Source organism: Notolepis coatsorum (genome assembly GCF_963971535.1).
Source record: "Notolepis coatsorum genome assembly, chromosome: 5".
In the NCBI taxonomy this organism is placed as follows: Eukaryota; Metazoa; Chordata; class Actinopteri; order Aulopiformes; family Paralepididae; genus Notolepis; species Notolepis coatsorum.
Genome location: NC_140169.1, coordinates 16,079,446 through 16,093,450, shown reverse-complemented (window position 1 = coordinate 16,093,450; position 14,005 = coordinate 16,079,446). Strand labels below are relative to the sequence as shown.

Genomic DNA, 14,005 nt, shown 5'->3' with positions numbered 1-14,005 from the left:
AGATCACTAAAAAAGTGGTTTGACATAAATAAGTTGTCACTTAATCTAAACAAAACAAACTACGGTATATCATTTTTGGCAATCGAAAAACTAATAATCAGGTGAAACTAATGATTGATGATGTTGAAATTGAACGTGTGTATGAAAAAAAAAATTGGGATTGACAATTGATGATTAAACTGGAAATCACATATAAAACACGTAAAAAGAAAAATATCCAAAACCATTGCAATATTATATAAAATGAAATATATCTTAAACAAGAACTCACTCCATTTGTTGTACTGTTCGCTCATAGTTCCAGACATAACCTACTGTGTGGAGGTATGGGGGAACACATAGTTCCATACATAACCTACTGTGTGGAGGTATGGGGGTACACATAGTTCCATACATAACCTACTGTGTGGAGGTATGGGGATTGGGGGAACACATAGTTCCATACATAACCTACTGTGTGGTTATGGGGGGACCCTGGTTATGAGGGGACCCTGATAGAAACAAGACGAAAGTCTTTCTCAGGTCTGCATCCTCTTAACAATTGTATGTATTGAGCTGTACGGTACTGTACCCATTCTGCAATCTGTTAATAAACTTTTCAATTCAATTCAATTCAAGGTATGGGGTTGGGGGAACACATAAAACAAACACTAACCAAATGTTCATAATGCAGAAGAAAGACATAAGAATTGTGAATCAAGCTGATTACTATGAACCGACAAACGCACTCTTTATTAAATCAAATGCCTTAAAATTGGAAAATCTTGTCGATCTTAGCACTGCAATAGAAAGCACATAAGCACTCACTTCCAAGTTGCATTCAGGAGTTGTTCCAGACTAGAGAGAGCCGATATAGACATAGGGGAACTTGTGTATTCAATATCGGACAAATATAAAAAGTCGATGTATATCTGTTAAAGGGGCAAAATTATGGAATAGCTTTGACAAAGAAGTAAAAATGTGTAGTTCGCTACATGCTTTTAAGAAATTACTCAAATATAAGGTGATGCATAAATATAAAACCTCATTATTATCCTAGTTATATTTTATCTATAACATAGCTGTGTTCAAATAGTGACAAAGGGAAAAAGAAAAAAGAAAAACACATATATATATATATATATATATATATATATATATATATATATATATATAAGTATAAAAAAAACATAAATAAATGTGTATATGTTTTGTACATAAAACTATGAAATGTTTGTAACCTTTGCTAAATGATATACTAAATTATGTTTATTTTTTGTATTTAATTTTTTTGTGTAAATAGTGTAATGTAATGTAAATAGTGTAATGTAATGTAAAAAGGGTATATTAGGCAATTATAAGCCTCGGCTTCAGCCTACACCTTTTCGGTAATTAAATTTTTTTGGAAGTTCTATGCTTTGAAAAAAAAAAAAAAAAAGACAGAAATAAAATAAAATCATTCAATCATTCATAAATGTTATTCCATTGTATATTACCCTGTTTGTTTAGTTTTTCTACTCATTAGAGTAGGACAACGATCCTTCCTTTAGCCCACACCAATACGTTTCTATTTTCCAGCTCTTATGACTATACTATACTATACTATACTATACTATACTATACTATACTATACTATACTATACTATACTATACTATACTATAATACTGTATATATTATACAATGGGAATCTCAAATTCGATGTTGCACTAAATGTACTACATTTGTGGTGCTCTGTACTTGCGTGTCCTTTTTTGAGACACAGTTTAAAACCTGACAGTCTTTCCTCCCCGTTTGATACAACAATAAATAGTGGAATGTTGACGTAGCATAATGACAGATGCAAGATAACTCTGTGCTCTGGAACACTAGCAGCCTTGGCTACCAGACCAACTTCAGACCCTTGAACCAGAACAGGTTCACGAACGAACACTCTGAATACAACCACTTAGTGCCACCTTGTGACAACAGATCCACACTCACACTCCCACGCAGAGAGTTGGACGACGTTCCACTGTCAAACATCTCTAACAGGAAGCTACCTTTACTCCTAATATTTTCCTTATATTATTGCCCCCCCCCCCATATTTTCTAGTCTCTTTTATGAATTGGTCAAATTATTTGATTTCACGGTGTCAAGAGTTTTATTTGTCACGGCATACAACAAGTATACAATGAAATGCGGATGTATAATTAAATCAAAGGAAATGCGTTTGTTTTGGCAAAATTCTTCTGCTCTGTGTGACAATAAATAAATGAATGATGATATGCAATTTAAAACCAAAACTAAGGCCTCAGTATGAGTTTAAGACGTGAACACTGTGACCTCATTTTCTTCTTCTAAATTCATGCTATATTATGTTATTATGTTATTTGATACTATCTTGTCTAGCACAGTCTCTGGAGCGAAACAGTAAGAAGCATTTTGTATGAAAGTATTCTGTACTTCTGTATGACAACTATTAAAGAACTTGAACTTGAACTTGAACATGGTCATGTTTGTTGAATAATTTTTTTTTTTTTTTTTTTTTTTTTTTTTATCCCGATCTTCTGAAAATCACGTGATCGGATCGGGACATCCCTACCTATTATTAATCCATAATCCAACCTCATCTCCCATGTCTCAGGATTCAGATCATCCTGAAAACGGGATTACTGATGTTCCCAAGTTAATCGCAGAGGAAGACGTGGACTTCCTTCCATACCTCAGCTGGATAGACACAGACCAAGAAGATGAAGAGGATTTGGATTGGGAAGAAGATGACCTGGTATATATATATATATATATATAACATTTTACACTCCATAGATTAATCTATTAATTATCTATTAATATCTATATATATATATATATATATATATATATATATATATATATATATATATATATATATATATATATATATATATATATATATATATATATATATATATATATATATATATATATATATATATTATCTATTAATATATATATATATATTAGGGCTGTCAAAATTAATGCTTTAACTTTGGAGATTAATTTAAATGATTTAAAGCGTTAAACATTTTTTATCTAGATTAATCTATGGAGTGAAAAATTTTCAACGTTCTGAACTTTCAGCAGTCTATTTGCTTGTTCTTTTTTTGCATTGACTCATGCACTATTTGAAAATCCTCTGACATGAAGATGGAACACATTTTTGTTGTTAATATGATTTATATTACTGGTAGTTCATACAAGACATTATCGTCCTCTAAGCCAATCTGCACTTTAACATAGGCCTGGCTTGTTTTTATTTCTGTTAGCGCCGCGGATATAAGAAAGAGGTCTAGCTGAGTCAATGTTGATGGTTTTGTTGAACATTTGTATTTCACAGGAGAGAAACTGTATTCAAAGAAAGTTATTAAAATAGTCTTTGAATCTAAATATACTTTCTTTGTGTTGATTTTACATTAATTCCATGATTTTACTCAAGTAAATATCTGTTACAAGCTTCGTTCTTAAGTAGAAAAATGCAATTTTAATCTAGATTAATCTAGATTAATTACAGAAAATTGTGAGATTAATTAGTAAAAAAAAAAAAAATCTATTGACAGCACCAATATATATATATATATTATATAATTGTATGTATTGCCAAAATAATAAAAATCAATAAAAATAAGAACCTAATTAAATCCAGCCCTATAGAGATTTTAAAGTAATGAGCATTGTTCTCAGAAGGTCTTCTCTCAGAAGCTGCTATTCTGACCATTGAATGAAGCTCCATTGATTCTAAGGGAATATATTTTAATCATCCCTTTGCTTTTGTTCTCCATTCACTCATTAATTTAGAAATTCCAGGCAGCCAGGCTACTACACACAGTCAAGGCTAAGGTTAGTTACAGAATGGATGTACGTCTATGTAATGTCATATTTCACATTAAAGCATTAACACATTAACTGTTGTCTCTAACACTGAAACAGGAAACCACAATTGTGTTAGTAATAATCCCTCAATATCTGTGTGTATATAGGCCACTCTTCTTGGCAACCTGAGTGGTCAGGAGATCAAAACGATGGTGTCCACCACCAGGGCCGGACTGGGAAAATAATTCATACATATATAGCGCAAAATATAGCCCCAGTCAGGCCACTTTTTAAGCGGGGCCCCCACCGGGAAAATGTTTGTTACAAAGACTTCTGGTGAATTTTAGTGCATGTGAATCACAAACTAATGAGCCAACAATTGCTTAGTACAATGTACTGTTATGAACCTCAAATAAAACTGTTGTGGCACTAGCAATGCTACTCTCTCCACCTTCAAAAAGAAAAAAGCAAGAGCACAACATATTTTTCTATTTATTATTAGAATACAGTTCTGTATCGTATTAGCTCTCGCTCGGCGTCACTCTCTGCACTGTCCTCGCACACGTGCACACGCACTGAATAAAGACCACAATGTACCTTTAATCCCAATATTTGTCTGACCACACCCCTATCAGCTTACCCATATAAGCAGGGGTGGGGCCACCCACTCGCCTCCTTCTCGCTTTCACCACAAGGAAGAAGTGCCTCGGTAGATCCCCACACTTGACGTGATGTGATGGAAGAAGAAGTAGGAGAAGAGTTGGAAAACAAGGATACGTTGACATCATATCTTTATTTTCTCTCTCACTATTTTCGAGAAAATACGGCGATATTGTCTTCGTACTGGAGTGTCTGGAAGATGATGATCATTCTAAAAATCCTCCACCGGTTTTCGTATTGGGAGTTTGCGCCGCTACATGCTTTTCCAACTGCAGTCCTTGCTGTGTGCTGGTTGCGGTAAAGGCACAGCTGGGCTGTAGGACGCGCCGCTGTTGTGAGAAGCGGTGGGTTCCTGGTTTTGGTGAGTTATGTTTTGCTGGCAGGCTCCACTTGTCTGTTAGTGCTATGGGGGCTAATTGACAATGTTTATGAAAACCGGCCCCAGGCTAGGGTCCTTTGTTCAGCCTCTTAGGCGACAGAAGACCTTGGTCTGAAGCCCATTATAGTTTTAACTAGTGGGCCGCGACCATTAACACTGGTGATCCCTGTGTTTTCTGGACGAGTGGATATCTCTTCTGTCACCGTGTAGCCCCTTCTTTCATATCCAAATGAGAGTATTCCTTCACGAGGAGATATGGGCATAGATGTTCGATAGCGGAAGATCTATGTTCAAGTCAGCTACACAGGCCAGTTTGGGTGTTGTGCTGGCTCCGTCGGGTGTTGGTAAAATCACCGTTGTAAAGCTGTGTTGACATCTTGTTTCTCTTTTCTCTTAAAAAGTGAGGAGGGTTTCAGAACGGCGGCCTGTCTGGGTGAGTGTTCTATCATTGTGTACAAGTTCAGGTGATAGCTGCTTAGCTTACGGTTAGCCAGTCAGCTGTTAGCTGCGGTGTTAGCCTGCTGTGATCACTGCGTGGCCTACATATGTTGGGCCTACTGTTAGCCAGTCAGCTGTTAGCTGCGGCGCTAGCTTGCTGTGATCACTAGGAAACGTTAGCTTGCTGCTATCGGCCAAGGCCCAGCGCGGGGTAGCTCCGGCTCCTCGCGCGCCGCCGCGAGCTCCCCTCTGGTCGCGTGCACCGTTCGCTCGCCGTCTCGCGGGCAGGGGCAGTAGCGACCGACGGTTGGAGCGGCCGTTAGCTTAATGCTACTCTGTTGAACGTGCTTTGATTATAAAATGTTTTAAACACTCTTTACTACGACGTCATCTTTGACAGAGGATGTTCGTCGAACCTGCCCTGGGCCAGGACGGCAAAGCCTGCGTCAACAAAGGGGACCGTAACGACGGGTTGGTGCGGCGACGCTGCCCAGTTCGAACAACACAGGACTGCTGCCAGACCTTATACGCGTCTTCTGGCTTTACCTTCTACATGTTTTGTAAATAACGCTGTTTTCCAAAAACGTGTGTTGCTGCAATACATTTAGGATACAACGCGAGTTTTGTGTGAATTGTCTTGTCACTGGTAATTAGCTTCTCCGTGCAAATCGGGTTGTTGTTACAGATGTGAAAATGATCTGGTTGTGTGAGAAACATCATGTGTGTTTATATGTACCGTGTACTCACAACTAAGGGGTAACTAACCTATGAAGCTATGCTTAGTGACAAATGAGTAAAGAATTTTCTTTTCTCAGCCTGTGATGACAATGAACAGTGTGTTCACATATTAACAGGTTTTCCTGTTTTAACTGGCCGTATTAAGGGTAAAGTAGGAGGATTGTGTTTTCCCTCCGGTTCCCTGGGGACTTTTTCATCCTCCTATCAGACATGTTGTTGCACTACATTGTGTCTTTGTGTGGTAGGGATGCGATGTAACCCTTAGCTTGATTGCTGAGGTTGTGCTAAGACTGCTGGAGAAACTTTATTTTCCTAAAAGAAAAGATTGTTTGGTCGCTTTCGTGTGTGCTTAGCAAGGCCTGTGGCCGATACTAATCGAGAATTATGTATTCTCTCATTATGAAAAACGGCGTTCCTCTGTAGAGTGTTTTTGCCATTTTTTGTAGGTGATGATGGGTTGTGTGTGTCATGTGACCTACAACTGGGTTGGACTGGCCACAGAAGCACATGTGTGAGTTGGACCGGGGCTCTTAGAGAGCCCTCTCTATTCTGTGTTTTTTCCTTAGTAAAAATCAGATAGCAGGTTAGCTCATGCGCTGTGTGAAGCTGTCAAACGCTTCATAGAGCTGACTATGACTGTGTCATATTCTCTTTTTGTCATTACATCGTATCATGGGTGTGGGGTTGTAAAGGGGTGAACTGGTAACCTTTCCTCTCCCCCTTTTTTCTGTTGGTCAGGGGTACACCCCCTGTCCTTCAAGGTTCCTGTCACGTTGCGGTTCGGCACGTTACGGGGTGGGGGGGGGGAGTTTCCTGGTACCACGGCCTGGGATATTGGGCGTGTGCACCGCAGAAATTCCCCCGCCATAGAGTACGTCACCGTGCGCGTCTCTGTTGGTAGGACTTCCGTGTGCTGTTCAGGTCCATGTGATGGATCTGTATCGGGGGGGTGGTCAGGGCTCCTCCTCACCAAGCGCCTATTCGGTGAGTTCGGACTCCTCCTTCCATGTGAGGGAGCCTCCATCAGAGTACAGAGCCTCCTCCTCAGATTGTCAAAGTGAGTGGACCCTCTAGAAGGTGTCCTATTCTATTGTGTATGTATTCGATTCAATTCGATTATTGAGTGTGTATGGGTTCAGTGCCTCTTCCCCGGAGAGCCCTAAAACCAATTTTTTACATGGCTCAAGGTGCAATATATTCTTTTCAATCTGTACAGCTTGCGTGGGAAGTCTCTCTGGGGATTCCCGTCTCCTTCCTATGGGAGGGTGGTGGGATGTAAAAATGTGAACATTTTTTACCCCCGGCTGTGTAGACTGGGATACATACTGTTGGTGCTTCCTTCTTTTCTATTAAAAAAGAGTTGGAGTTAGGAAGTGTCACACCCCTCTTGTCGTTCCCCTGGGCGCCTTGGGGATTCAATGACAGGTCTAAATAGCCTGTTCGTTGATGTGGGTGTGTCCCGACGCACGTATAGTGCTAGCTCGCTGTAAACAGGCGACTGACTGGCACGCCTTGTTTGCTTGAGGTTAAAACGGCGTTTTTATAGAGCAACTGGGATGGAGGTTGGTTATCGACGGATTCTCGTTCATGTCTGGGGGATGATGACGGAATGGATCTGAACATATGTAGAGGGGTCTCACGCCCTGGGGGTGGGCCACCGGGCGCGGTTCGCCCGAACATCTGGGTGGCGCCTTCTTTTCATGTTAAGATCAACACGCATATCTGCCCTTTCTCCTGGAGTAGGCATGTCGGCGTGGTTAGGGCACAGGACTGGTTCTGGTCACGCTGGTCCGGATCAGTTGAACCCGTTGTCCGCCGGGGATGCAGATCTGCTGTTCTGGTACCCTGAGGGACTTGGGCTTTTTTCAGGGGGAAAAATGCCAGGTCGGTCCGGGTGTCACAGGGTTAAGCGCTATGGAGACCCTGGTTGGGTACGTTTTTACTCAGCACTGTCGTAATGGCTTACGGCCATGCCAACCTGTACACGCTCGATCTCGTCGGATCTCGGCCGCTACACAGGTTGGTCCTGGTTAGTACTTGGTTGGGAGACCGCCTGGGAATACCAAGTACGGTGTGCTTAGGGGCTGGTTCTCCATTCTTTTTCGCTCCTCTCTCACGCATGGCGAAGAGGGGCCTGTTGGGGTGGTCTTTGACCTCCTCTGGTGACCCTGTGCTTCCCGTATCGCCGGGCCCGGTCCGAAGTAATGTTTCGTCGACCCGTAGGCCTGGGTTAACCCTTTTTTGAAAAACTGAAACACTTGTACTGCGGTATAGCCGGTGTATACCCGCAGGTGTGTTTTGGAGTTTTTTCTTGAGGGGTTATATGAACAACCACCGCATTGGGTAACACCAAGGTGGTTGATTCCCTGGTGTGTTGGAGCAGTGTCAACTCCCGGGTTCACCGTTTGAGGGTGCCCCTGCACGTTCATGACGTCTGCCAATCGTGTCAGCCTTCTCTGCCTCAACCCCTCTGGGTGGGGGTTTTAAATGGAGGCTTGGTCATGCAACACCACCAGCTTACGCTCCTTCCGCCGGTGCGGCTGTGTTCAGCTGTCCCCTCTGGCGCCTGTCTCGTCCGCAGTCTCCAGGCTAGGGTTAATAGCCTGTTGCCTGGTTTTTCCCCGGTGCGCTGCCTGCTTCCGTTGGTTAACCTTTTTTGTGTGCTTACGGCCATGCTGACTGCCTGTTCTGCAGGGTCAGTGTGCCAGGCGGTGTACTATTGGGGGGACAGGGCCCGCTCGGCTGAGGGGCCTTTGTCCGAATACGCTGGCGATGTGGGGGGCGGGGTCACTAAGTGCCCACCTGGTGGGGTCTTGATGCTGGCATCATGGACTTCTCCGGGCCCCCATTCCAGGGGGTCCAGTCCCTTTGGTGGGTCTGGGTCTTCCTTCGCGCTCCGCTGCTACGGCCTTGCCACGGGGTTGGGTTTGCCCTTGACCCCGTGATTCTGGGGGCAGTAACGAGGTTGTTTCCTCCGTTCGTTCCCGGGTGGCATGCGGGTTGTGCGTGTGTGTAGTCGTGGGGTCAAGCCACGTCTGCTCACCCTGTGCATTGAGTTGCTTGAGTGCCTCTTCGCACGGTCGGGTTCGTCGCCCTCCCGTGAAGCCCCAATAGGGGGGGTGCCCTCCATTAGGGTGGGTCGGGGGGGCTCGGCCCTCCCTGTTCTGATGGTTGTGGGGGGCTTTCAGCGGGGTGTATTTGTCGGCCGATGGCTCTCGCTCGGCCTCCCTTGTGCAGAGAGTGACGCTGAGCGAGAGCTAATACGATACAGAACGTTAGGTTATGACTATAACCAAGTTCTGTTAGTATAGCGACGCTCGGCGTCCGACGCCGCTGCAGCCCTTGATCTCGCCTTGTGGTGAAAGCTTGGGAAGGAGGCGAGTGGGTGGCCCCACCCCTGCTTATATGGGTAAGCTGATAGGGGTGTGGTCAGACAAATATTGGGATTAAAGGTACATTTTGGTCTTTATTCAGTGCGTGTGCACGTGTGCGAGGACAGTGCAGAGAGTGACGCCGAGCATCGCTATACTAACAGAACTTGGTTATAGTCATAACCTAACGTTAGCCACTCTCTCCACCTATTCAAACAGAGCAAGAGCACAATACCATATTCACTTTACTGATGCACTACCCATCAACAGTTAAAATAGCCCTTTACACAAACATTAAATAACAGACCTTTCATTACAATACTATAATAACAGTAGCCACTGCCAGAATAGTGACACATGTATCGCGTGTGGTGAGCACACGCATGCATGCACAACAAAGACAGAAGATTGCGTTGTCTCAATCATTTTAACTATAAAATGAGCTCAAAGTATGAGCTCACTGACTGAAATTTCCAACAAAAAGCATCAATTGTCAAATAATATTGATCACATTAACTAGACTAGATGTTTTTGAGGAAATTAGAAAGGGAACAACAACTTAACCCTTGTGTCTGATCAGATTCTTATTTTTCTTAATAACTTTGCAGTGATTATGTTTGTAGCCAATATATGTGGCAAAGGTGTGTAATCTTTCTCTTTCATAAATTGTTTATTCAACTTCAGCCCCGATCATAACCACCACATATTGTTTTTTGTAATGTCAGATTTAACAACTCCTTTCAGAAAAGTGGGAGTATTTCATTTTGAATCTGAAGTTGAATAAAATATTTATGGAAAAGTGGGAAATTATTTCAACATAGGATATAATCTTTTTATGGCGTTTTTCAATTTAGTCCCCTAATATGGTAAGAGTATAACACTTAGTTTTCAGACACAAGGGTTAAATTATTTATTTGTTTCTTGGCAGATTTAACATTGGGCTTTTGACAGGGGAGATGATGCATTGCATGGTAACGTTAGCTAGCTAACATCCACATGTTTGAAGATAGATACTGTAGATAGATAGATAGAAGATAGAAATACTTTTATTATCCCGTGGGAAATTTGACACTGCAAATCGCTCAACATTTAAACATTTAGACAGAACAGGTCACGAATTAGAATAATAAAACAAAACAAATCAAGTTACCTAGGATAAGAGTAGAGTAAAATAGAATAAAAATGGAATAAAATATACAGTAAATAAATACAGTAAAAATAACATTAAACTAACCTGCTGGTTCCTTGACCTTGGTGCAAGAAAACATTTGATAAATGTTGCCGGATTTAGCAGCATCTCCTGTAAGGGCCTTTTTATTTGTTTTATCCCTCTCTCTTCCACCCTTTCTCTTTCTTCCACTGTCCATCTTGACATCAACGTTAATTGACTTTCGCTCTACTGTATCTCTCCCGAGTCCCTCACTACCTGGCTCACTGCCTGGCTGTTATTCTGCAGAGTGCCATCTGCCATTCCATTCGCCGCCTCCGCTGTCAATCAGTTGTATCGCCTGGTCCCGCCTCCACCAATCACAAGCGGCAGCACGGCTCCATTTGTGTGTGTGTGAGCCGCGAGAGGGAGAGAGTCAGATAGTTCTCCAACTCTGTTGCAGACAGTGAAATCCTGGTTGTTCCCCACCCACCTAGGTTATCTAACTATCGCGCCGCCACAACTAGAAACAATGGCCTGTCAAAAAATAATAATAATAAAAAATATTTATATAATTTTTTTTTTATCTGTGCAGGCCAGGCCACCGGGAAAACTCCCGGTGCTCCCGATGGCCAGTCTGGGCCTGTCCACCACTGAGCTGCAAAAGACCAAGGGCACGGTAAGACACGCACACACGCACGCACACACACACACACACACACACACACACACACACACACACACACACACACACACACACACACACACACACACACACACACACACACACACACACACACACACAAAGAAGACACCTTAGTTCATCTAATTGCTGGTTTCCGGATTGGTACAATTGGCATATTGTCCAGCACACACACATGTTCATATACACAACAACACACACACCACACCATAAGGAACTCACACACTAGCTAGCATTGTTACATGACAATGATGATGATGATGATGATGTGTATCCATGTTCAGTCCCTTCATAAACTCAGAGCGAGGGCAGTCATCAGGGATTATGAGGATGGAAGCCTGGATGCCAACGAAGCTGACCATGAGGTGTGTGTATGTGTGTGTGTGTGTGTGTGTGTGTGTGTGTGTGTGTGTGTGTGTGTGTGTGTGTGTGTGTGTGTGTGTGTGTGTGTGTGTGTGTGTGTGTGTGTGTGTGTGTGTGTGTGTGTGTGTGTGTGTGTGTGTGTGTGTGTGTGTGTGTGTGTGTGTGTGTGTGTGTGTGTGCGTGCGTGCGTGCGTGCGTGCGTGCGTGCGTGCGTGCGTGCGTGCGTGCGTGCGTGCGTGCGTGCGTGTGTGTGAGCGAGCGAGCATTGTAAATATGACATTGTGAATCTTTTATGCACATCTTACAGTTCATGTTTGAGCTTTGAACAAATGTATATAGGCCACTCTTCCTGCCAACCTGAGTGGTCGGGAGATCAAAACGATGGTGTCCACCACTGAGCTGCTATAGGGAAAAACAGGTGTAGTCATTTAGCTATCATGATCAACCAGTCTTATTAGTGTACTATTAGCCCTTCCCTTTAAGATAATCTAATAGGGTCAACAGGAGGCAGTATCTCAAGTACAACAGGAGGCAGTATCTCAAGTACAAGTACAAGTACAGAACATTATACAGAAGTGAACATCCTACTATAGTATATGGATATGAATATAAACACTCAAGCGTGTCACGCTAAAGTGCCCTTTTGAGTTGAGAAAATATTTTATACTTATATACTTTTATATATAAGGGGGGGTGACATTTTTCCAGGTTAGAACAATAGCCCCTTCAAATGCACGTCCCTGTTGTACAATATAAACACTTATAAACTGAAATATCAAAATGAATCAAACCTAATCTAATTGAATCAAACCTTGGTCAAAGTGTAATATTTTATGATGCATTAGTTGCCTAAAGAAACAGAATTGATACGCTGTCGTATTGAATCATCACACATTCTTCACTCTCTTCTCTCAGCAGCGCTCTATTGTATTCTGCTCGGAGTCTCTACAGAATGAGGCAGAGGAGGGCATGGCACTGAAATACACAGTGCTGGAGGATGACGAGATGCAGTCTCCCACAAATCTCTCATTAAATGCAGCTCCTCCTCCTCCTCCTCCTCGTCTTTTGCGTGCATCAAGGCCTTCTTCTGGCCGTTTCCCTTCCCCTCCTCCACCTCCACGTCTCCCTCTTCTCAGGATTCGTCCAGGAGCGTCAAAGTCCCTTTCTCTTATTCGTTCGTTGGGCAGTTTCTCTGCTGCATGTCCTCCCCCTCCTCCCCAACACATGTGGGCTCCTCCCCCTCCCCCCCAACACATGGGGAGGAGGGGGAGGGGGAGGAGCCCCCAACACATGGGGGCTCCTCCTCCTCCTGGGGCTCCTCCCCCTCCTCCCCAACACATGTGGGCTCCTCCCCCTCCCCCCCAACACATGGGGAGGAGGAAGAGGGGGAGGCCGGGGAGGGGGAGGAGCCCCCAACACATGGGGGCTCCTCCTCCTCCTGGGGCTCCTCCCCCTCCTCCTCAACACATGGGGGCTCCTCCCCCTACTCCCCCTCCTGGGGCTCCTCCCCCTCCTCCTCAACACATGGGGGCTCCTCCCCCTCCTCCCCAACACATGGGGGCTCCTCCCCCTCCTGGGGCTCATCCTCCCCAACACATGAGGGTTCCCTGCAGCTTGGGGAGGAGGGGGAGGGGGAGGAGCCCCCAACACATGGGGGCTCCTCCTCCTCCTGGGGCTCCTCCCCCTCCTCCTCAACACATGGGGGCTCCTCCCCCTACTCCCCCTCCTGGGGCTCCTCCCCCTCCTCCTCAACACATGGGGGCTCCTCCCCAACACATGGGGGCTCCTCCCCCTCCTGGGGCTCATCCTCCCCAACACATGAGGGTTCCCTGCAGCTTTCCCGCTCGGTGCACTCCATCTCCTGCGCCGTCCCCTCATATCAAGGCTCCTGCACATTTAAAGATGTCCTGTCTACCTTCTGCGCCAAGGTCTGGTGTGATGAATCAGGCTTCAGACTCCCTGTTTGGATCCAGAGGAATGTCCAGAGCTGCGGATGAATCTGTAGGGATACTAGGGGGCGCCAGCAGGTCCAACAACCTTCCATCTACAGATGTACCTGCACTTCAACAGCACATGGACGGGTGGGGTGTGCCGTCACCTCAAGGGCGTTCGCTGTCAACTCCAAGGTTCACCTCTAGAGAGTGAGTCTATGATTATATATATATGTGTGTGTGTGTGTGTGTGTGCGTCCATGTGTGTGCAAACACGCAAGAGAAAAAGAGACAGTTTGTCTCTTCATTATGCTTTTGTTTTCCCTTTTTTCTCTCGAACAGATTGTGTTATTATGTGATAATCATTGGGTCTCATTCCCAAACGAAGTTACGACAAAATATTTCGTCTAAGCCAGATTTCGGCCCATTTAAGACATATTAGGGCTGGGAGTGGGAGTCCCCAAAC

At 44.0% G+C, this 14,005-nt stretch overlaps 1 protein-coding gene across 1 annotated transcript in view; it reads left to right on the top strand.

The window, feature by feature from the left end:
* The window catches only part of parp4 (poly (ADP-ribose) polymerase family, member 4), a 92,417-nt gene that overhangs the window by 64,641 nt on the left and 13,771 nt on the right, over nt 1–14,005 (top strand). The window contains exons 31-36 of the mRNA XM_084314022.1: nt 2,605–2,745; nt 3,795–3,836; nt 11,138–11,221; nt 11,530–11,610; nt 12,524–12,948; nt 12,985–13,749. Coding sequence (XP_084170148.1) covers nt 2,605–2,745; nt 3,795–3,836; nt 11,138–11,221; nt 11,530–11,610; nt 12,524–12,948; nt 12,985–13,749 — 1,538 coding nt within the window. The remainder of the gene's footprint in view (nt 1–2,604; nt 2,746–3,794; nt 3,837–11,137; nt 11,222–11,529; nt 11,611–12,523; nt 12,949–12,984; nt 13,750–14,005) is intronic.